This window comes from Colletes latitarsis, chromosome 3, assembly GCF_051014445.1.
Source record: "Colletes latitarsis isolate SP2378_abdomen chromosome 3, iyColLati1, whole genome shotgun sequence".
NCBI classification, from domain to species: Eukaryota; Metazoa; Arthropoda; class Insecta; order Hymenoptera; family Colletidae; genus Colletes; species Colletes latitarsis.
The window spans coordinates 40301091-40321317 of record NC_135136.1 but is presented as its reverse complement, the minus strand read 5'-3'; the positions used below and the strand labels follow the sequence as shown (position 1 = coordinate 40321317).

The following is a 20227-nucleotide window of genomic DNA, read 5'->3' as shown; positions in this document are numbered from 1 at the left end:
CAAACGATTACAAAAATTATCTGAAGAACCATACAAACGAAGACGAACAGAAACAAAGATTGAACAGAATTGAAAATCAAGAAAAATCAAGAATTAAATAAAATACCTTGGCGAGATAGAACAAGAATAAAAATCTTATTCTAATTATTGACATCAAAATTCATAAAACAATATGGAAACAAAAATGGTATATGATTCGACACAACCATGCCAATTCAAAAACCAAGACAGTAGTAGAAATAGAGGAAGAAAACATAGTAATCAGATGAAACCGGACAGTCAAACAACATTAAATTATGACCAAACAAATAAAATAAACTGGTCAATTCTGTAATAATAACATAAACAAGTAAAGTGAACTTACTACTTGTTGAGCATTAGTTACCATTACCAAGGAAGCACCAAAGGTCCAGCTGTAACATAAGAAACGATTCGTAATTTAGCAAAAGCGATGAACAGTTCCATAACGTTCAATTGGTATTGAACGACAAAATAGAAGTGGGGAGAGCAATTTTAAATAATTCTTACCAGTGGTCATCACGGTCCGGCACTGGTCAGTAGTGGTCAGTAGTGGTCAGTAGTCGGATCTGCGCTGGTCAGTACTGGTCAGTAGTGGTCAGTTCTGGTCAGTCCTGGTCAGTCCTGGTCAGTCCTGGTCAGTCCTGGTCAGTCCTGGTCAGTCCTGGTCACTCCTGGTCCCCAGTGGTCAGCGCTCCACGAACGGCCTGGCGTAGGCCCGCGAGACCCGTTCCCCCTGGATGCTCCAGGGGTACTGAAGAATTTGTCCAGCGGTAGTCTTCGAGTGGGGAAATCGAAGAGTGGGGAGACAGTGTCAACGTGAAGAGTTAAGAACCGTTTGGTCTAGAGAACAATACTATTTCGATTGGTCCCACCTCTTGACCATTTTTGGATCTTCACTGGACTGCTGACCTAGATGTCCACCTCACTGTTGACCACCAGTGACCATAAGTTAGTCATTGTTGATCATCGATCCATTAAAACTATTACGAAGATCAAAGCCTTCTTACGAGGATCCCCTTACAGTTTGATGCACGATCTTTTTAACATTTTGTTCCACTTTGGAAGAGTGTATCTCATGTTATAAGATACTCGTACAGCGATAGCGTTCATCCCACTAACGATAGGTCTATTCTTTACCTCGTTTATGTGTAATAGGTATACATGGGTATATACACATGCGAGTTGACTATGGGGAAGTGATTGAAATTCATTTCTAAATCTGTTGGTAATGTTGCGAATGACACGAAAATAGTAATGGGGCTCTAGAGCCCCAGAAAAATGGGCCGAAAAAATATATGTATAGGGTGAAAGGTCTACTCGTATACCTCGTCTGTAGTTTCATTACTTATGCCCAATTTTAGTCTTCGTTTAAACATTACTTAACAACTTAACTTTCAGTTCAAAGAGGAAGTTACCATCCTAACTATTCCAGGTTCTAAATAAAGCATAAAGGTGGTCTGATGGCAGACTGATTCCATGAGGGAACTACCCCTTTACTTGCGTACGATCGGATAAAAAAACCAGTGGTCAATTGAATTACAGAAATCGGTAAGGTTAAGCAACGTAGAAAAATCTTTCTTTCCTTACATGGCGTATAGTGTTGCTATTATTAACAATTTTATCAGATATTTTAAGAAATTATTTTTAATTCGCTGCCATTAGCTAAATGAAGCTAAATTGTAGGAGACGCGACGCGGCGCGATGCTGAACCGTGTAGCGGATCTTCATATGATGTGTATTAATGAGACGAGTGTTTAATTAAATAGATATTTATTTAATTACATATAATTACAATCACACATGTTTTTACATTACATACGCAGAACTGTCTATTTCCAGAAAAAAAACGAAAATTAGTTCTCTATGGGGTAAAATTGTTGCAACCGAAATTAAGAACAAACGATAGCATTTAAATCTCATTTCCGGGACTAGGAGACTGAATAGACACAATGCTGTAAAACGACGCTGATTCGCTAACATTAACGATAATATTGCTGTTGTATTTTTATTTTTCTGCTTGTTTCTGCAGAATTGTGTATCGACTTTAAAAATGGAAGTACATCAATTATATACAACGTAATTTTAATCTCGCGTGAAGTCAAATCACGTTGAAAGGTAACAGGAAGTTGTTATGTGGCCTCCTTGAAATGTTTTCTTGGATATAGGTATGCATTGTTATTACAACGTTACAATCTTTCTTCCTCTTTTCTTTTTACATATATTGTCTTCAACTACGATTACTTTTCCAATGGCGCCAAATTTTGTTTAATCTTTTACTCTCTTAAATTCCCAACAGATTAGTATTTTTCTGTTCCAGTTAATTTTGAATTTCCTCTAGAGATTCTAGAGGATGAATATTTGTAAAATTGTTGCGGTATTCGTAATATGTATTGTGAAAGAAAACCGAAACCCATATTGTCATATAAATTATATAAAATACCGCGTTAACTAGAAATCGATAGGAAAACGATATAATAAAACAGTAGAGGATATCTTTGTGTCAAAATCACGATCTAACATGAAATCGAGTAATATTTTTGTTATTCAATTGACTGTTTAGTTAGATTCGTAGAGGCCAAATGTTATGTCCAGTATTAAGCTTTCGCTGGAGCCGTTTTCGGAGACTTCTCGGTCTCCACGATTTCCGTGGGTGGTGGCAAAGTTGGGATTTCCGGGTATTCGAGTTTCGCTCCTTCCTCGCATTCAAATTGCGGACAGCATTCTGGGAATGGTGCTGTCTTGTTGGTTTTCTCCGAAAGCTTGCATTTCGGGTTGGCTTTCGGAAGAGGTCCGCAATCCTCTACAAGCTCGAACAGGCGACCAGAATTGTCATCTTCTGGTACGCAAGTGGAACGACCGCAGAACGGTGCCAGATCCCATGATTTCATTGGTTCAATGGTTGCACATTTTGTAGAAGCGAAACATACGCCAGGAAAATCTATAACAAAACATACATATATGTGTCATGAATAATCATAAACAATCGTTCGAAAAACACCACTGTATCGATACGATAACATTGTGTGTGGATTCATCCTAACAGTAAACTGGCTTGTAGTATATGGAGAACATGTTTCCGAATTACATCAAATATGTTACGTAAAGGAAGTATCGGATTAGTACATTGCACAAACTGGAATCCAATACATAATTACGTAATGTAATGATATTTATGTAGCAAAACATACCACAACTTAACGGGGTTTTTCATTTTGGAAACGGTATCGATATCTTTTGGTTCATCTGTTAGAAATAACTAGATGTCCACTACCCGGAAGATCTCGTAAATTCAGTGCATTAGCCACATATATATACATGTATACCTATGCACTCGTGAAAGGTGTTGTTACTTTCTAATGTATATACATACCTATGTGCTGCAGTAAAACTGTTTTAATCAGCATCGTCATGCCTTTCGATGTACCCATACAGAGACGTCGCAGAAAAGGGAATTCTACTGTAACGCGTCCTAATGTATTATAGACACGACGGAGAAGTTTCGTTGACGGTAATTTGCGAATTGAAAACCTCAAGGAGAAACACCTTCACTGCCACATCGAGTTACCACTTGTGCAATTATTCGCTAACTCCGATTGAATCGATTGATATGCTTCGAATGTTTCTTTTCCTTTAGTTTAAAATTCACAAGCTCGTTGATTACGGAAACAACGACGTGAATATTCAACAAAAGGTACGGTTATATTGGTTGAAATAATTAAAATCACTCGGTCAAACCATTTGACTAATTAGTAAATAATGAACATCGGGGATACTCCAACATATCGTTGAATATACTTGGAGAATAGTGTACTTGAATTACTGTACTGTCTAAAAAAGAGGTCATCCAACTGTTTCGTGTAACATGAATACATATTTCCTTTTTACACATTTATCTTAATTCAGTGTAAAAGATAGGAGGTGATTTATTTAAGTAGTGACGTGTTTGTTACAGTTCTCTCAATGCCATCGTTACACCGAAGGTTTTATGTGATGGACGTTCACGCCAACTCTATAGATACTGCGGTTTATGGTACCAGTTCTTGCGGGACACCTGGATCCCAAGAAAGTAGTTCGAGAAGTTTCGTGTCAGATGGTCGGACATTCTAGATGAACCTTGGAGTACGTATTCAACACCGTAACACTTTTCTTTCGAAAACTGTAAGTACTACAACACGTTTACTACGGTGAAAAAATCGCCTTATCAAATGCAATTGATGCTAATTAATTTCTGAACACACAAATCGCGATGAGAGAGTATTGTACTGTCTGTATGCCGAGAAACCAGCCTCTCGAAAAGAGAAAGGGTCAGACACACGATTCCACGTTTCGCTGAGTAATTTTATTAATAACATTGTAAAATTGCAGCGGCAAGAAAAAGTAATCTAACGGTGACGCGGTAAAAGGCAAAAACGTTGAAATCGACATGATAATTTATTAAACTCATACACGTGTGCGTGTAACCTGCCGGTATGATTTATTTTAAAAGCGTTTTAACATAAAATGAGCAGCTGTAAATTAATTGTAACGCTGGTGAAATAAACGTCACTACATAATTGGGAAGAAAACCATTTCAGGAAGCGGTAGAACATGATTCATAGCGGACTTCTAGACTTTCACCGACATTAAGATTCGTCTGCTTGCAAGGATTAGCTTTCATGTCAGTAGGTGTAATGTTACGTTTGTTCGCTTTATTTCTCACGAAAAGTTAAGCTTCTACGCTAAATTTGAAATCCAATTAATTAAGTAGAAGTTTGTGGTAAGGGATAATTATACCTCTTATCGTTCATCTATTCGAGTAACAAATACACAGGCTGTCGTATCGACAAGTGTCTAATGTTTCTCCGTAATAACGTGTTATTTATCGCGGGGCAGTCGTGCGTGTCTCATTTAGAGAGACTTCTGTTACGGCGAATTAGTCAGGAGATAAAGCAGTCGCTAGTGCAACGTGTAATCATGAATTGCACGACATAGGATAATCGAAGGGTAAACGATTCGTTTGAAAATTTACCAACGAAAACGTGCAATCATCTTTCACAACGAATTTTCATTCGGGGCACACTTTCATCGCGGACGACCCAGCCCAGGGTTCTACTTTCTGCGATCATCCTGTTCTGAAACGAGAACACCCAAACGTTCGTGACTAAGAAACTTAACTTCGATGAAAACGAATGAACCGTTTCACGAATAATCTTTTAAGTATCCACTGATAAACCACCCATTAATTGAAGCCTATTCCAACGATTAATATCACGATGTTACAAATAAGTTGCGATATATTGGTTTGATAATTTATCTAATGATCGAGGAACGCTATGCCCATCTTTGTGTTGTATCAGATCTTTTCTATTGTTCGAATTTCGTAATGCAATGTTGTCTCGTTATCCTTATTCCGCGTGCGTATAAATAGCGTGTCCTCAGTGTTCGAACATTGCCCTGGACACGCGACAACGTACATAAAAGTAAGTACGTAACACCGTGTTCGGATTTAAAACGACTGATCATGAGCAATTCGATTATTCAGCGGAATCTAGGTTCGGAGCAAAATCTAGGGAGTATCTGGGTCACGTTGCCTGGGGCCTGATCCATGATATCGTATGAATCAGAATCAACAAGGACACTATTAACACATTGACAACCGATCGAGAAGATATCCTTCGTTGCGCCACGCAGGATAGTGGGCTTAAAAATACATAACAAGTGTGTTTATATTAACTGACTGCGACATAAAACTTGAACCTGAACGAATTCAACAAGCAATACAAGTATAGTCGTAATAATTTAAATATATTTTTTGATAATAGTAAAAATTAACAAAAATAGGTGCGATAAAATTCACTGTGATAATCTGTTCACTATTTGAAAAATAATGGAACTTTAACCATTAATAATAATTGCCCGCGATAACCAATGTAAAGTGTAATAACTGTGCTACGTGAGTTTATTGGCTTACGATTTCCGTAAGATAAGATGCGTCAATTCCATTTCTATTCCGTTGCACACTTGTATGCACATTATGCAGTCGACGCGTCGTCGCTGCTAATAATCTGGCGGTCAGTTGAAGCAAGTGTAAATTTCTTTTATAAGGAACGTGGAATTTTGTTCTTGGGAATTGACACTGTTTCGTATCGAGCGATCGACCTCGAATCTACAAAAGACACAGTTTAGCGTCTCGTAATGCGATTAATTGCAGATTACGGGCGCTGATTTCGTAAAAGGTAATTTACCTTGAAGACGGAGCCGCATTCGACCGATGCAGGGCGTGCCGTATAAAGAAAAATCATGCGAGAAAACGAAGCGAACCTGGTTGTGGGATATGGTCAAGAAGAGCGAGAGTTACACTATAAAACTTTCACGCGGTTCCGGTGATCTTGGCTGCGACCATTGTTCCCTATTTATCTGCACGCATGTCCGCCCAAATTGTACGCAACAACTAATCAAGATTTACAAGTCGACGGACACGCCTGTCACCGAGAACAATCGTCGTTTCTTCGAGAGAAAAAAGAGAAGAATGTGACCATTTGTCTTAGAAACAGTCTCGGTTCGATAAACAACGCGACGAGATGACTGCCAAGCACAATGGTGGAGCACGAGGTAAAAAGAGTCTCGTTTCAAGGCTCTCTTTTAATTGTGAATGGGAAAACTGGAGGAACAGCATTTGCATCCAGAATTATTGAAACTATGCTTAAGCACATTTTTACTATGTTACAGAACTGGTAAACTATTCGTAGACATAGAGTGCTCGAATAGTAAAATATTCAGATAATTGGTATTCGAATCCAAGGGGTTTCTACTGTATTATATTTGCAATATAATTTCTATTAAAATTCTGTCTGAAGTGGTCAAAATCGTCCTACTTTCGAAACTCTTGCGTACGCGCGCTTCTTTCGATTCGATGAAACTATTTCGCTCTGACGATCGGTTTGTCGGATGAAAATTGTGTAAAAAATGTGCATGAATATAAATACACTAGAATTGCACTGTGTATCGTGATACTTATTCTTGAAAATTATCTGTTGCATGTCATGTTCTTTCTTCTACAAAATTTAGGATAGATTCACGGAATATTGTACAATTTTGCGAAGTTTAAAACTTATCGTTCGTGAACTGAATTACTTAAACTTGTGTAGGAAGAAAAACTGCAATTGCAACGTCATGTGATCAACGGGATTAATACGTTACAACATCCCTAACGGAAAAAAACTTAACGGTACTATAATTGCGTTATAGTCTACCGGCGAAGGGATTGACGACAAGACCTAAACTAGAGGTGATAGAATTTTGAAAATGAAGACTCACCGCGAAGAACATCGGCTGGAATGAGCCTTCTAAATGTTTTAGGACGTTCTTCCTCCTTCTTCTCTTCGGCGGCAAAGACGACCCCGACGACAAGCAACAAGATCGGGATGAGCTTCATGGTCTCAGGATGATGTGGAGAGGGAGGATATCAAAACCGAGCCTATCGAAGAAGGAAGGTAAAAAAAGGGCCTTCGTGTACCGATTAAGACTGGTTGGGTCCGATTCTCGTACGGGCATTTTATAGCTGTCTACGGGGCGGGGTCCTGCAGTCCCCACCAGACATTATGGTCTCTCACATGCCGATTGTCGCGAGGTCGGATTTCAGCTGTTGCAAGAGCACGAAGGAAAGGCTCACACTCGCCTTCTTTCTCGATTGTCCGAATTTGCGCGAAGTATGGAGCACTACTCCGTTCAGCGTTAAAGGAAATTCGTCGTTGCTAATGTCGTCATCGATGCACTCAATTATGCTAAATCTAGCCACACCGCTCTCACCTTTTGAACCACCAGTCACCAAAGTATCGTTCGCGTTTGACGCTCGAGCTCCTCGCCGATCACGCGTATGTACGTACACTATAAGAGGGAAACTTGGTCGCACTACTCGAGGAAAGATGCATAAAAAACTATTGTATTTAATTTTTATAAAGAAAGCGTATCCAATCGAGTGGTTGCCATTTCTTCCTTAACGAATAGTGAATTTTCGAATACTGCATCCTCTCCACTAGCGGCGACCAAGCGTTTGTATTAGCAAGCATATTATCGCGGTCAGGTTTTTTTTTTTTATCGGAGGTGTCACCTGATGCGGCTCCTCTCACACACTATCGAAATATGTAAATCGAATCGGATCCACGACCAATGCATTTCACTTATCCGCGATACATATGACGAAGTGGGTTACCGGTTCAATTCACAGACTGTTTGTTCTTTTCTTTTTTCTCGGTCCCGTCTTTCGGTCGGGCCTGTTGTGACGCCACTTTCATCCTCTTAATTGAATTACATTTATTCATGCAGAACCTCGAGTTGAATCGATTCAAATTGAATATCAATGTAATACTGTTTTTGCGCCGCCAAGGTTTTCCAATATCGCGTGTTATATTCTATACATATATTACAATTCGTTTGTGTGTGCCCAATTTGGGACAGATAAACAAAGGCAATCGGCGACATTCGTGACTGCGTCACGCGACTCGAAGCGTATTGCACAAGGAAGAGTCTGGACGAACTCGTTTTCCCTTTCGTGCCTCGTTTTGTCATATTTACACGTGACGCGTTCGCGCTTTTCGCGATGAGTAACGACTGAATTTCTTCGGGGATTACACTGCAGGGAAAAAGATAGGTTGATTAAACACTACAAGTTAAATTTCTATATACATCGTAATTTTTTGTAGACAATCTCCGAAGCCTTTCTTTGAATTAAGTAAAAGATTTAAACTAGGATTCGTTGTATTAAAGACTTGACGGAAATTACTTTACGGACATACATATAAATATACGGAGAATTATAAAATCACTTCTTCCAACAATCTTGTAACCGAAGGAAAAGAAATTCATATGTTTCATAACATGCAATTTACTATGATTGATAGGTAAAGTAATGCAGCGACAGCCAATAGATCTACTCAATGCTGTTATTTATGCGTAGCAACGACAAGGAAATTGAATGATACAGGTCGAATATTAGAAGGATCTGTAAATAAAAATGTATTGCTATTCAGTTTATTTACAATTATATGTACGAATTAACTTCTTTAAACACGAAACTGTGCCAAACGATTGCAGACGCTTGTAAAAGCGTATCGCTGTTTTGACGGCAATTGTTTTTTCCTGGTTGGGCTACAATTTGTACTTTTTGCTAACTTTCGTTGCTTTTAAAGTTAAAGTAGTTTGTTAATTAACGGTCTTCTGTTGTACACACGGCTACCAGCAATCGTTCGACCGATATAAGTAATAATAATGCCGTAGAGAGTTTCTTCCGGGCTATTTGAAACAAAAAATAGGAAGGAATTAAGGTTGAACGTCTTACGGTTAATAACGTTTGCGTAATAAGTTCATGCAATACGATTATGATCGAATTTTCGAGAAACTTTAATGATACCGTTCGGTAATTACCTTACAGTAATAACAATATGGTTCCGTTGCACCAGAGTTGCACACAATATACGAATCATTTTCATGAATCAGTTTATATAATCAAGATAGATTAAATACGTTATACGAAGATGCAGAGATAAATATACAGTTACAGTGCAAAAATAGGACGTAAATTTTTATAAAAGCTTAGATATACAAGTTTTATTACCATCTTCTTTGTTCGTCCATCGTAATCAGATAAGTCAACCTATGATTGTACCAGGAGGAAGGAAGAGTTAATACTTGTACTAAAATCAAACTTCTAAGAACTTTCTAGGCACTTTCGCAAAACTCTACCGTAAATAATTAGTGTTCCTAACTACTTCTATTATAATACGTAAAATACATTCTTAAAGATCACCTAATTCTTGATCAACCTGTACATAAGTATCTTCAAACGCAATAGTGTCGGATAGCTTTGCAACACTTGCATGGTTATATTTTATTCGTCTGGAATCTAATTAGCAAGATGAAATTATCCAACGGTATCGTACAGTAAAATCATGCAGTAGGAAAGTGAAGAAGAAAGGGAAAGTTGCCCACTGGCATCCTTATCCCAAGCGAAGCGTTTGTAACCTTTTGAATCATTAGTTAGGAACAAGTTCGGGTTATTTTAAACGTTAAAGTCTGTCATATATCCGAATATATGGAAAATAGACAATTCATTTTTGTATCAATTCCAAAGGTAAACGTTTCTTTTAAAGCTGTTTCAGGTTTGGTGTGCATAATTTGTATTGTGCATATACAGTAGTAAGTTTAAACAACGCGTAACCGAGAGCGTTAACGTTTAGCTGCGTGCCAGACTACCTTTCATCTCCATGTGGTGATGACTTTATGTCTGGTAGGGCAAAGAGAAAGGTACGGGGAAGAAAAAGGTAAACGCGCATTCATTTGCTGCAAGAGTTTGTCATCCTTACAATTATGATTTGTACGTAAATCGATTTTATTATCCTGTTAACGACTGCTTCTTCCAATTCTAGGATATTCGTTGGTTCGAAAACGCATGCGTATCACGGTTGAACTTGCCCTAACTTCGTCGCCTCGCTCGGTTAGACTCGGTTAGTCGCATTCCTCGTGCTTCGTCGGACACCACTTCAGCAGGTCCGTGTTCCTCGTGTTTCAAGATAGGTATACTTGATAGAACGTTGTATATGGTAGTTTAATGAAGTCAGTTTCGAGTGATCTATTAAGCAATACCCTCGTTGAGTACAAACCACAAAGTTTTTGGGCCGTTACATTTGCATGCTACGATATGACTCACACAACGCTAGTAACTATTGAGTTGTTCGGATATGTGATCAACATATAACAAATCGCGGATACGGATATTTCGCTATACTTTGATCATTGTCGTGCCCACGTAACTTTTTTTACTGTCGCCTCCGCGATTTCCATGGCCTCCGCTACAAAGACTTGTGTTCCGCGCGAAGCGGAGGTCGTAGGTAGGTCGTGCGGGCGGTTATTGTCAAAGCAATAGCTCTCAGTTTCACACCTTCCACGATGACGACCTCTTCTTCAGCTTCCATGGTTGTTCTGACTACGCTGAAAACGGCGATCGTTACTTTGGCTGCTGTGTCGGTTTTTGCTTAGGCTTAGACTTAGTCTTAGACTTCCGTCTACATGAGCTCGGTTACTTTCTCCGGCTACAAGGTCGTTCGCAAGTTCGCGGCTGCAGCGTTCCTCGAGAGATCTTCAGTATTTCTCGACACCACCTTGGCATTGGTCACCGTAAACTTCGATTTTAAGGGCCTTTCGATTTTAATGATTTACATCTAGAAGAACGCGCATTCATATCGTAAATTATTCTTAATTTTCCGTTTTTCGTTGCAGAACTCGAACATATTTGTGTACAGCTTGTGCGAGACTACAAATTATTGTAACTCGTGAAAGCGTAACATGATCTTTAAATTCTTTTTTCGTGGAAAATACTGCCTCGAGTACTGCTCAATTGTTATATACATTCGCCAACAATAAAGAAACACGGAAACTCCATCCAAATTTCCATAATTCAGAATGTTCAAATCGTGCGTATAAATGATTAATGTTATCTTATGACTGGATTGCAAATGGTCTTTACTTATTGTTTGTCGTTTCTACTTATTATGTAGAAACATGATACAGATTTGTATCGTGCGCAACTAATTGACTTTCACCGTTTCATTCTGCGATAAATTCAGTTGATAAGAGATTAATTTGGCGAAATTCTCTTTCAGGTATTCGCTTTTCTATAGGTCTATGAGCCAAGTAAGTGGGAACAAGGATTCAATATAGCCCATAGGCTCCAGTTCGTCACCTCTAGTCTATGTTTCCATAGGTCTCAGTTAGGTTCACGAAAGCTCAGTCCCACCCACTGTAACGAGTGCAAAGCTTGTTCGGTCGGGATGTGGTGGAGCATCAGAAATTGCCAGCCGTTACCGACCGCTGACACGTGTACGTGATTTATTGTTACTGTCAGTATGTCATCGTTCGATTAACTTATTGAATTTGTTCGGATTTAAGTCTTATGTCGTATTTAATCTGCATAGTTCCCAATTATTATTATTCAATGGCATTTACGATGATTGAGAAAATTACATATTATGCTATCTTTTCGTCGCGGAGTGTATGTTTCGTTGCTTGGAATGAACAAATTTATGAACCGCGTTCGCGAATAACAATGACGGAAGGGACACGCTGCCCGTCGGATTTATTGACCGACTCGAAGGTGGAAAATCACAAGGGTTTCGAGAATGTAGCTGCTAACGGAGTTTCTCCTTTTCTATCGCGCGATTGAGGTCTAAACAAGCGGCGTCATTTTCGTCAGCCATTGGGGAGAAACTCACGATCGCTGAAGAGTCGTCGGTAGAGAAAGCGAGAGGAGGAGTTTTGGCGGAAGCTCTGGCGAAGATAAAGACGTAGTCGCTGGTGAAATCGAACGACAAGGCAAAGATTGGAAAGGAAACCAACGGGTTGAACCTCGTGGCTAAACCAAACATACTCGAGGACATCGGAAAGAAATCCGTAAACAACTACGTGGTTATTTCTTTTCAGATGGACACTGGAACGTAATTAACAAGTGTAGGGATTGTTGAGACGCGAAACGTATCGCGCTCTACGCAGGAAATTAATACTGAAAGAATTCACTGAATTGTGCTTTTAAATATATGTATTTACAGTTACGTACAGACGACGTGCTAACATACTACGAGTTTTATATGTGATATCGAAGTTCTGATGTGTTCTATCTTAAGTATTATGTGCGTCAAGAAGGCGGTGACTTCATAAATTAATTAAACGTGATTTTGATAACGAAGTTCTTTATCGTGAAGACCGTTTACCTAGTCGCGCCAAAGAGTGGCAACCCCGTGGTGAAAGGGCATTGGGAAAAACTCTGTATTTAATAACGAAGTAACAAGTAGACTAGTTCGTCTTCTGTTAGTTTCAGTTTTACAACACTCCGTCGTTCAATGCCTGTAAGAAAGCCATTGCGAAATACACCGATGCCCCGAACCACGTTCCTGTTGTTCGTACAAGCAAAACAAACGTGAATTCGTGCCGGATATGCGGATGATGTAATTTTTAACAGCCGAGTTATACCGGACAACGTTGCATTCTGGCGTTAATGCGTGTAGCGTTATGATCTAGTTAAATTATATCGTAATTATAAATTTTTGTTATAACTGTACTTAAAAATTTTGCATTACGTCAATGTTATGTTCACGTTTATGCGTATTCAGTATACATATAGTACAGATTCCGTAAAAGAAAACTTCAGCCGAAATTTATAGCGTACGGGTTCTCGAATTAATGTAAATGTTTTTATGTGAACGGTTTATTCGATTCAATGTTTTCCAGGCGTGACGAACAACTCATTTTGACGTGGATATTTTGAGTGGTCAGGAATGAGGTTCGAAATCTTCAGTTTTCACTAGAAAATATCATCAGGTGTTCTTCGTCAAATGGCTCCACAAGTAAAAATCAAGTGGATTCGGATCAGAAGACTGTTCCGAAGACTCCAATGGACTCCGTTAGTTGTATAGCTGTCTGAACTACGAAAAGAAAAGAAATTCATCCAGCAAACATGTATATGTATATGTACATATGTAGGCACATCAATTAGTTACGCTTGAAGACAGGTCCGACAGACCATACACGACTCAAGAAAGGCTAAAAAGCATGATCCGTATTACCGAACATAAATATCTTGTCGTCGATGTTAACTTAGTAACTAGAACAACCGCATTATCTAACCGGACGTGTCAGGAGGACCTTCTAAAATTTTATCTCGAACTCAGAATTTTATGCGGTGCGTTACGAGGCCTCACAACTGGTTCTCTACACCTCCGGCATCGGCGATCGTGAAAAGGTGAAAGCAGATCGCATGGAATAATCCTTGAATAGTAGCGACGATTTTTTCTCTCTCTCTTCAAACAGCAGACACAAAGGTGCCGCGTGAAATCACAACCAAGAAAACGATGTTGCAAGAGGTGACAAGCTCGTTAGAATCGCCCTCTGATGCGCGTCGTTGAACTCGCGATACAAATAACTTTCAATAAAAAAAGGAGTGCTTTAATTACATTACAAAAAAATGGATGACCATCGTTATTTAACAGATCATAATAAGAAGAAATACTAAACCTGTAGATAAAAATTTAATTATTTTTTGGTTTTTCGTCCAACGTCTTTATCGAATTTTATATTTTACTGGCATAAAAAATTACAATATCTTTCTAAATGACGTTACCGATATGATGAATAATTATTATTTGAAAAAAGATAAACAGACGATACCCAATTGGTAAACATTAACGAAAATCAAGAATACCAATTTGTTGATGAAGGCTTCGTTAAACAGTTATTAACGTTTAAAGTTCCGACCGTATTGAATTTTTTTCTCGAAAATGCGCAAGATTTCGGGGGTATGTCTATTCACCAAAAATGATTGTAATTAACCCCCGCAACTGAAAATAATTTTTCCAGAACGATTTGAAATTTTTGAATTTAATTGTTAATAACTTTTTAACGAAGCCTCTAGTAAGTTGTAGAATCAAATTATAGGTTCAATCATGACTACTTGAAAATCATTATACCATCTATTCGGATGCGAATATCATTAATAATGCTACCCACTATTAGCAATAATAACAACGTTATTGCTCGCAATTATTCGTGATTAGAATAATTCAGTTGTAAGGAACAATTGAAATTGTTTCCATTGCGACAATCATCCAGTTAAAATCGTGCCAATCCTCTTCCGGTTCAGTTACTAGGGTATCAGTTCTTTTCGTTGGACTTTCAGCAATTTCTCGAACAATGGTGAATATACCGTTGGAATACTGTGCTCGATCGTCGCAATGCTTCGTACAAATATGCATCTCGGTCATGAAACTACATAAATTATTACAGTAACTCTGGTCATTCATACGTTATTTTAATTATGCTATCAGTATCAACTAATGGAAGGATCCCTTTTCGTAACCAGTGTGAGCGTGTGTGTGTGAGGGTAAACATTTTTAAATCACTATATAAATTAATTTTCATGAGATTGAATTGCGACGCATAATCAATCGTTCTTAAACTGAACTTCTGCTAAATGTAGCATTTTCCAAAGCTATAATTATAACGAAATAAAAAGGAAAAGTAGCTGTTTGATGTTTCATCTCGGTAACCTATAAAATCATTCGTTATTAGAAATCACCGTATTTATTGCCTCGCAACCGCGAAACGACTGTGTGTCGAAAGAATATTGTTTTTCAAAATAGATCCGCAGGTGCACAATTAAGGAGTAGGGTTCGTAAATGCAACGTTAGTTTTCTGACCACCAATCAAGTACTTGCAATCATGTAACTTGCCCTTGGCATAATTCAAATTGTATTATTACTTCATTGTTAGGTTCTGAGAAACTTCTCAAGTTACTCATGACAGGTAAATTAATACTATTAGACTTACCATATGCCACTAAATTCTTCTTTCATAAATTCATGTATGTTTATACAATATTATATTATAAATATGTGCATCTAAGTACAAATAGTAAAATCAGTTATACATAACAAAGATTAAAGAATCATTTCTTTTGAAAATGGGAAATAAATACAACTGTTCAACAAATACTCTTTGAAAGCATTTTATTTCATTTGAGTAATAAAAAAAAGAAATTTTATAGACTGTTACAAAACAGATGAATACATTTATTTTAATTAAATATATACATATATTGTTTATTTTATATGTTAAATACATATGTAATTTTTATAATTTCACAGTAACCCCTAATAAACATTAACTGAATGCAACCATTAATAAGGATTAATTTTCATTTGTACACATTTTTGTGTACATTGAAAATTACAATAAATCTAAACTATATTAAATTATTATAAGAAGGAAATTAATATAATTCAATTAGACATTTTAAAGTACAATGTTATATGTATATATATAATACATTATTAGTATGGTATGTACATATATTAATTATTAGTATTTTAACTACATATTGTACATAATAAATTTACATCATAGTAAAATATACAACCTATTAACTGATACACATATTTAATGTTTTAAAAAAAAACAAAGAAAAAAATTGGAGAAATTAATATATCTGAATGAATAGTAAACAAAATGAATATTATTTATATATATATATTCAAACATACATTGAGTTCTGAACTAAAACTTTACTTTATAATTAAATATCATTATACTAAAAATGTTATGGTTTCTAGTTAAATTTCATAATAAGAAATTTTTTAAGTCAAAGAAAATATCTCAAATATCTTTACCTAATATAGACATATGTCTCACATTAAAGGCATGTTTAAAGTATGTTAATATTTGTATACAAAATTTTATCATACAATTTTGATTGCAATCTATAGTTTTCATTGCAAAATACGTTGGTACAATTTATCACATAATATCCACTTAATTTTATCTCACTGTAAATTGTTAATGCAAAGAGGGTATATTTAAGTTGTTTCATACAAAATCTAACATGTATTATATGCAATGGAAATGTCTTAAACATGTGTAGTTTAAATTATGTAATTCTAATTCATGTATTTGTAGAGTGCATGTATTCTACAATTTATTTAATTGTTGAAAATGTATGATCATAAGATTTCTGTTTTGGCATAAAACAAGTGTATAGAAGAAGAGATGATGGCACATACTAAACAAGAGAAATATGAATAATTAACACCTTCCACTAAACTTCTTTCAACATATTAAAAAAAAATTGTTAATTTATTCAGATTTAATGACTAGTGATGACTACTAATTTATCTAATTATGTATGTATATACTACAGAAATATTTAAACTGATCTTGTATACAGCTACTTCACAAAAATATTTCTGAAAAATGCTAGTGTAACTTAAATTTTTATATTTATTATTCGTTAAATACGTTATATTTACAATGACACAGTTTAAATTATATTAAGTGATACAATATGATGTTTTTATCTTTCTTTAATAAAATATAATCAAATTAATTATTACTAATATAATTACTACTATTACAATCATATTTATCATTTAATATAATTCATGTAGTGCATAAAGTAAACCTTAGCATTTTCTGAAATAATGGTCACTGACAAGAATCTAAAGCTTACACTTTTAAAAATTTATAACGAAGACAAATATGTACTGTCTAAGAAACAATGTAATAGCACAAACAATGATAAATTTACTTGTACTATTGTAATGAAAAATATCTTAAAACAAATGTCTACGCTATTTATTCACAGCCTCTGTTGTCATCCAGGAAGACATATTATACAGTTAGGTTGAACACCCCTACTGTAATAATACATATTCTCTTACTATAATACATCATCTCTTCTGCTACAACGCATACCGTTGAATTACCTTACAAGTATCACGAATACAAGTTTCATTCGGTAATTGCAAATCGTTCTTGCCAAATGTGAGTTCGATGTTGGTTAGATAATATGGGGTTAAGAACACGTTCTATGCAATTTATACGACCTTTAAATCGTTCCCTATCTCTAGCCATTTCCTCCCATGGTCCTCTTCTAGCAGCACGGTATGCATAGTCCCAATGTACCATTGTGTGAACAATTGGCTTTAGATTAAACTTTACCTACAATAAAAATCTTAATGTTTATGATTTCGGAATTAAAAGAAACAATTCGGAGATGTAAATAACTATTTACTTTTTGAACTGGAAATCCAGATTCTTTATCCTTGCATTTATCTTCATCTTCGCTGGTTTCATCCATATCACTTTCATCACTGTCCTCAAGATCACTTCTGTAAGTTACTTCAGATTCTGTTTCAAATACGATACAGTAACTATCTTCTGAGTTAATCGAACTTTCTGACATTAGACGTGGTCGAAAAGTCTTTCTCTGAGAATTGTATCTATTCTCAACACAATCTTCATGAAATGCATTTATCCCTTCCCTGCACTCAGGCATGCATCTCATTTTTGTGGAAAATTTAGATTTATCTTGATCAACCATCTTGTATATCTTTGGCTTTTGAACTTTAGGTTCTACATCAGCAAATGTATATGACATAGAACTATTTGTATCTACTGTGTCTATCATGTCTTCATCTAATCTAAAACAGTCTTCTAATTCTTTGTTTCCTATTGTATGATACATCTCAAATTCTTGCCAACTTTTGAAATCATTTTCAATGTCTACTTCTAAATCATGCTTAGTGCGCTCCTTTCTATGTCTAGTTTGACTTACACCAGAGCGTCTCAGCTGCGATCTTGCTCGGCCTCGACCTCTGCCCTTTGTTATAGTGTTAAGTTTCCGCCGTTGTTTCGGCGAATGTGATCCTTTCATCGATATATCTGATTCAATTAAATCTGTCTTATAGAACCGATCTGTCACACTGTCGCAAACTTTATGCCACATATCTGTCAACATATTTGATACTGTAATCTGTTTGTTCGACTCAACGCATACTATGCTTGAACTGGATGTCGATGAAAAAGATTCTTCCTCCGCTGGTTTTTCGTTCACGTTATCATTAATGCAATGAGAAACTTGCTTGTTTGTAAATGTATCTTCATTACAAATATTTGCATAATTATGGAAATTATTTCCAACAAGCAGTTTGTTTGTATTTATATATAAACAAGTATCTGCCAACATTTCGTTTGACTCTTCTGTTGGTAATAAGTAATTACAATCAATTGAATTACTTTTACTCTTTTGTGTAATAACAGACTCATTTTTATCAGATCTTTCTACATCATTATTTTTGTTCTCATTGCATTTGTAATTGTAATTTAATTTTTCCTTTATATTTTCATTAGAAATTCTGCTTTCATAAGGTTTCTTTTCATCAAATATATCATGATGAATACTTTCAATAACATTTAAAGATTCCTTTATTTGAGTGCCTTGAATGTATACATTATCAGTGTTCAACATATCCCTTTTAGTTGTCAAATTTTTAAAAAATTCGTGCGAAATTATACCTTCATTATGAACAACTGTTACTGATAATGGATGATTAATGCTTGCCATAAAGGAACCAGACACTTTGGAAAATCGTTCCCATATTGTGTTGAAAGCATTGAACACACTATGGAGCATGTTCTCTTTCTTTGGACTTGACATATTATTCTCCATGCTTAATGTACTGTTGTTCATTGAAAACATTTTCTCCATTGTTAATTTCAAAGGCAGATGTTGCATAGAAGAGACATCAAGTATGGAAGCAGAAGGTATTGTTGAACTCGAAATATTAAACTCAGACAAAGAATCCAAATTTTGAGGAGTTGCATATTTTGAAATTACATGCATACTTTATTCAACAGATTGATATTCCTTTAGCACTTCTCTTAGTTCTCATAAATCTTCTATGTTGCACTATAAAAAAAAATGTGGTGTATTAAAAACATTATTCAGCATTTTTTTTCTAACAAGGGAAGGACCTCAATTGTCCAACTTGGATTTCATTAAGTTTTTGTAGATTGATAATTTGCAGATTTTTAATGATATTTTACAAAAGCTCGATGAAATTTAAAATGAATAGTTGTGATTCTTTTCTTGTGTTTTAAGTAATAATTTAAAAATTACATCTAAATATTAATATATAAATAAAAAAGAATTTGTATTTACAAATTTATCAAATTACTTGACCAACATCTACCAATGGATGGAAGAATTATTTATAATATATATTCTATATATACATGTTACTTAGCAGTAATAAAATTCATAAAACTGCGTGACGAATTACATTCCATTAATTCTTTTATTCTTGGAAATACTCGCAAATCGATATAACGTTTGAATTACGACGTGATCTTGCCATGGATTTATCGAGTGCATTGGTTGATATAAAAAAATCGCAGTGACAAAGCAATCAAAGTCAAAAAGATATTCAGCATTGGTACAGTTAGACATTATGATTTAATATCAAACATTATAATGCAATAACCCTATACAACAATATTTTTTCTACGCATACATACAACAATTATAGCCTCCACAACCGTGACAACCGCAATCACGTAGACAATCTTGCTTGCAATACGAAGGCTGATTCTTTACTGTAACACACTTGTTATCCTTGAACAAAGAATTTTTAATAAATCTTGTTGCTTCAGGTACGATACTTCGCTTTGATTTTTCAATAATTTCAAAGGATTCCATTGTAAAATGACACATTATTACAGCACACATTTCGAGAACAATTTTCAAGCAGCCATTTTCAACTAATTTATACACTCATGATTCATGCACATAGGAGGCGCTACTGTTGATGATTTATGCGTAAGTTATCATCAAATGATATAGATAGAT

The 20227-nt window shown here is 35.9% G+C and overlaps 2 protein-coding genes across 3 annotated transcripts; both read right to left on the bottom strand.

The window, feature by feature from the left end:
• Positions 1 to 1774: 1774 nt before the first annotated feature.
• LOC143340445 (uncharacterized) lies at positions 1775 to 7543 on the bottom strand. The gene is made up of 2 exons (XM_076762393.1): positions 7318 to 7543; positions 1775 to 2959 (listed from the first exon to the last, which is right to left on the bottom strand). The coding sequence occupies exons 1-2, from the start codon at positions 7433 to 7435 to the stop codon at positions 2616 to 2618; spliced, it is 462 nt and encodes a 153-aa protein (XP_076618508.1). The 5' UTR covers positions 7436 to 7543; the 3' UTR covers positions 1775 to 2615.
• Positions 7544 to 15733: 8190 nt separating this feature from the next.
• Positions 15734 to 20161, bottom strand: Ppp1r15 (Protein phosphatase 1 regulatory subunit 15). Of its 2 annotated transcripts, XM_076762312.1 has the most exons (4): positions 19897 to 20161; positions 19225 to 19288; positions 17612 to 19154; positions 15734 to 17538 (listed from the first exon to the last, which is right to left on the bottom strand). In XM_076762312.1, the coding sequence occupies exons 3-4, from the start codon at positions 19112 to 19114 to the stop codon at positions 17329 to 17331; spliced, it is 1713 nt and encodes a 570-aa protein (XP_076618427.1). In that variant the 5' UTR covers positions 19115 to 19154; positions 19225 to 19288; positions 19897 to 20161; the 3' UTR covers positions 15734 to 17328. The 2 variants fall into 2 exon arrangements, with proteins under 2 accessions (XP_076618427.1, XP_076618426.1); XM_076762311.1 differs by having other exon boundaries at positions 15736 to 17538; positions 17612 to 19288.
• Positions 20162 to 20227: the final 66 nt, after the last annotated feature.

Excerpts from the sequence above, each read along its gene's own strand:
- LOC143340445 (XM_076762393.1), bottom strand. The coding sequence starts at position 7,435 with ATGAAGCTCATCCCGATCTTGTTGCTTGTCGTCGGGGTCGTCTTTGCC. Across the intron at positions 2,960-7,317 it reads TCCAGCCGATGTTCTTCGCG|ATTTTCCTGGCGTATGTTTC; the intron begins GTGAGTCTTCAT and ends GTTTTGTTATAG.
- Ppp1r15 (XM_076762311.1), bottom strand. The coding sequence starts at position 19,222 with ATGCATGTAATTTCAAAATATGCAACTCCTCAAAATTTGGATTCTTTG. Across the intron at positions 17,539-17,611 it reads CTGGATTTCCAGTTCAAAAA|GTAAAGTTTAATCTAAAGCC; the intron begins GTAAATAGTTAT and ends TTTTTATTGTAG.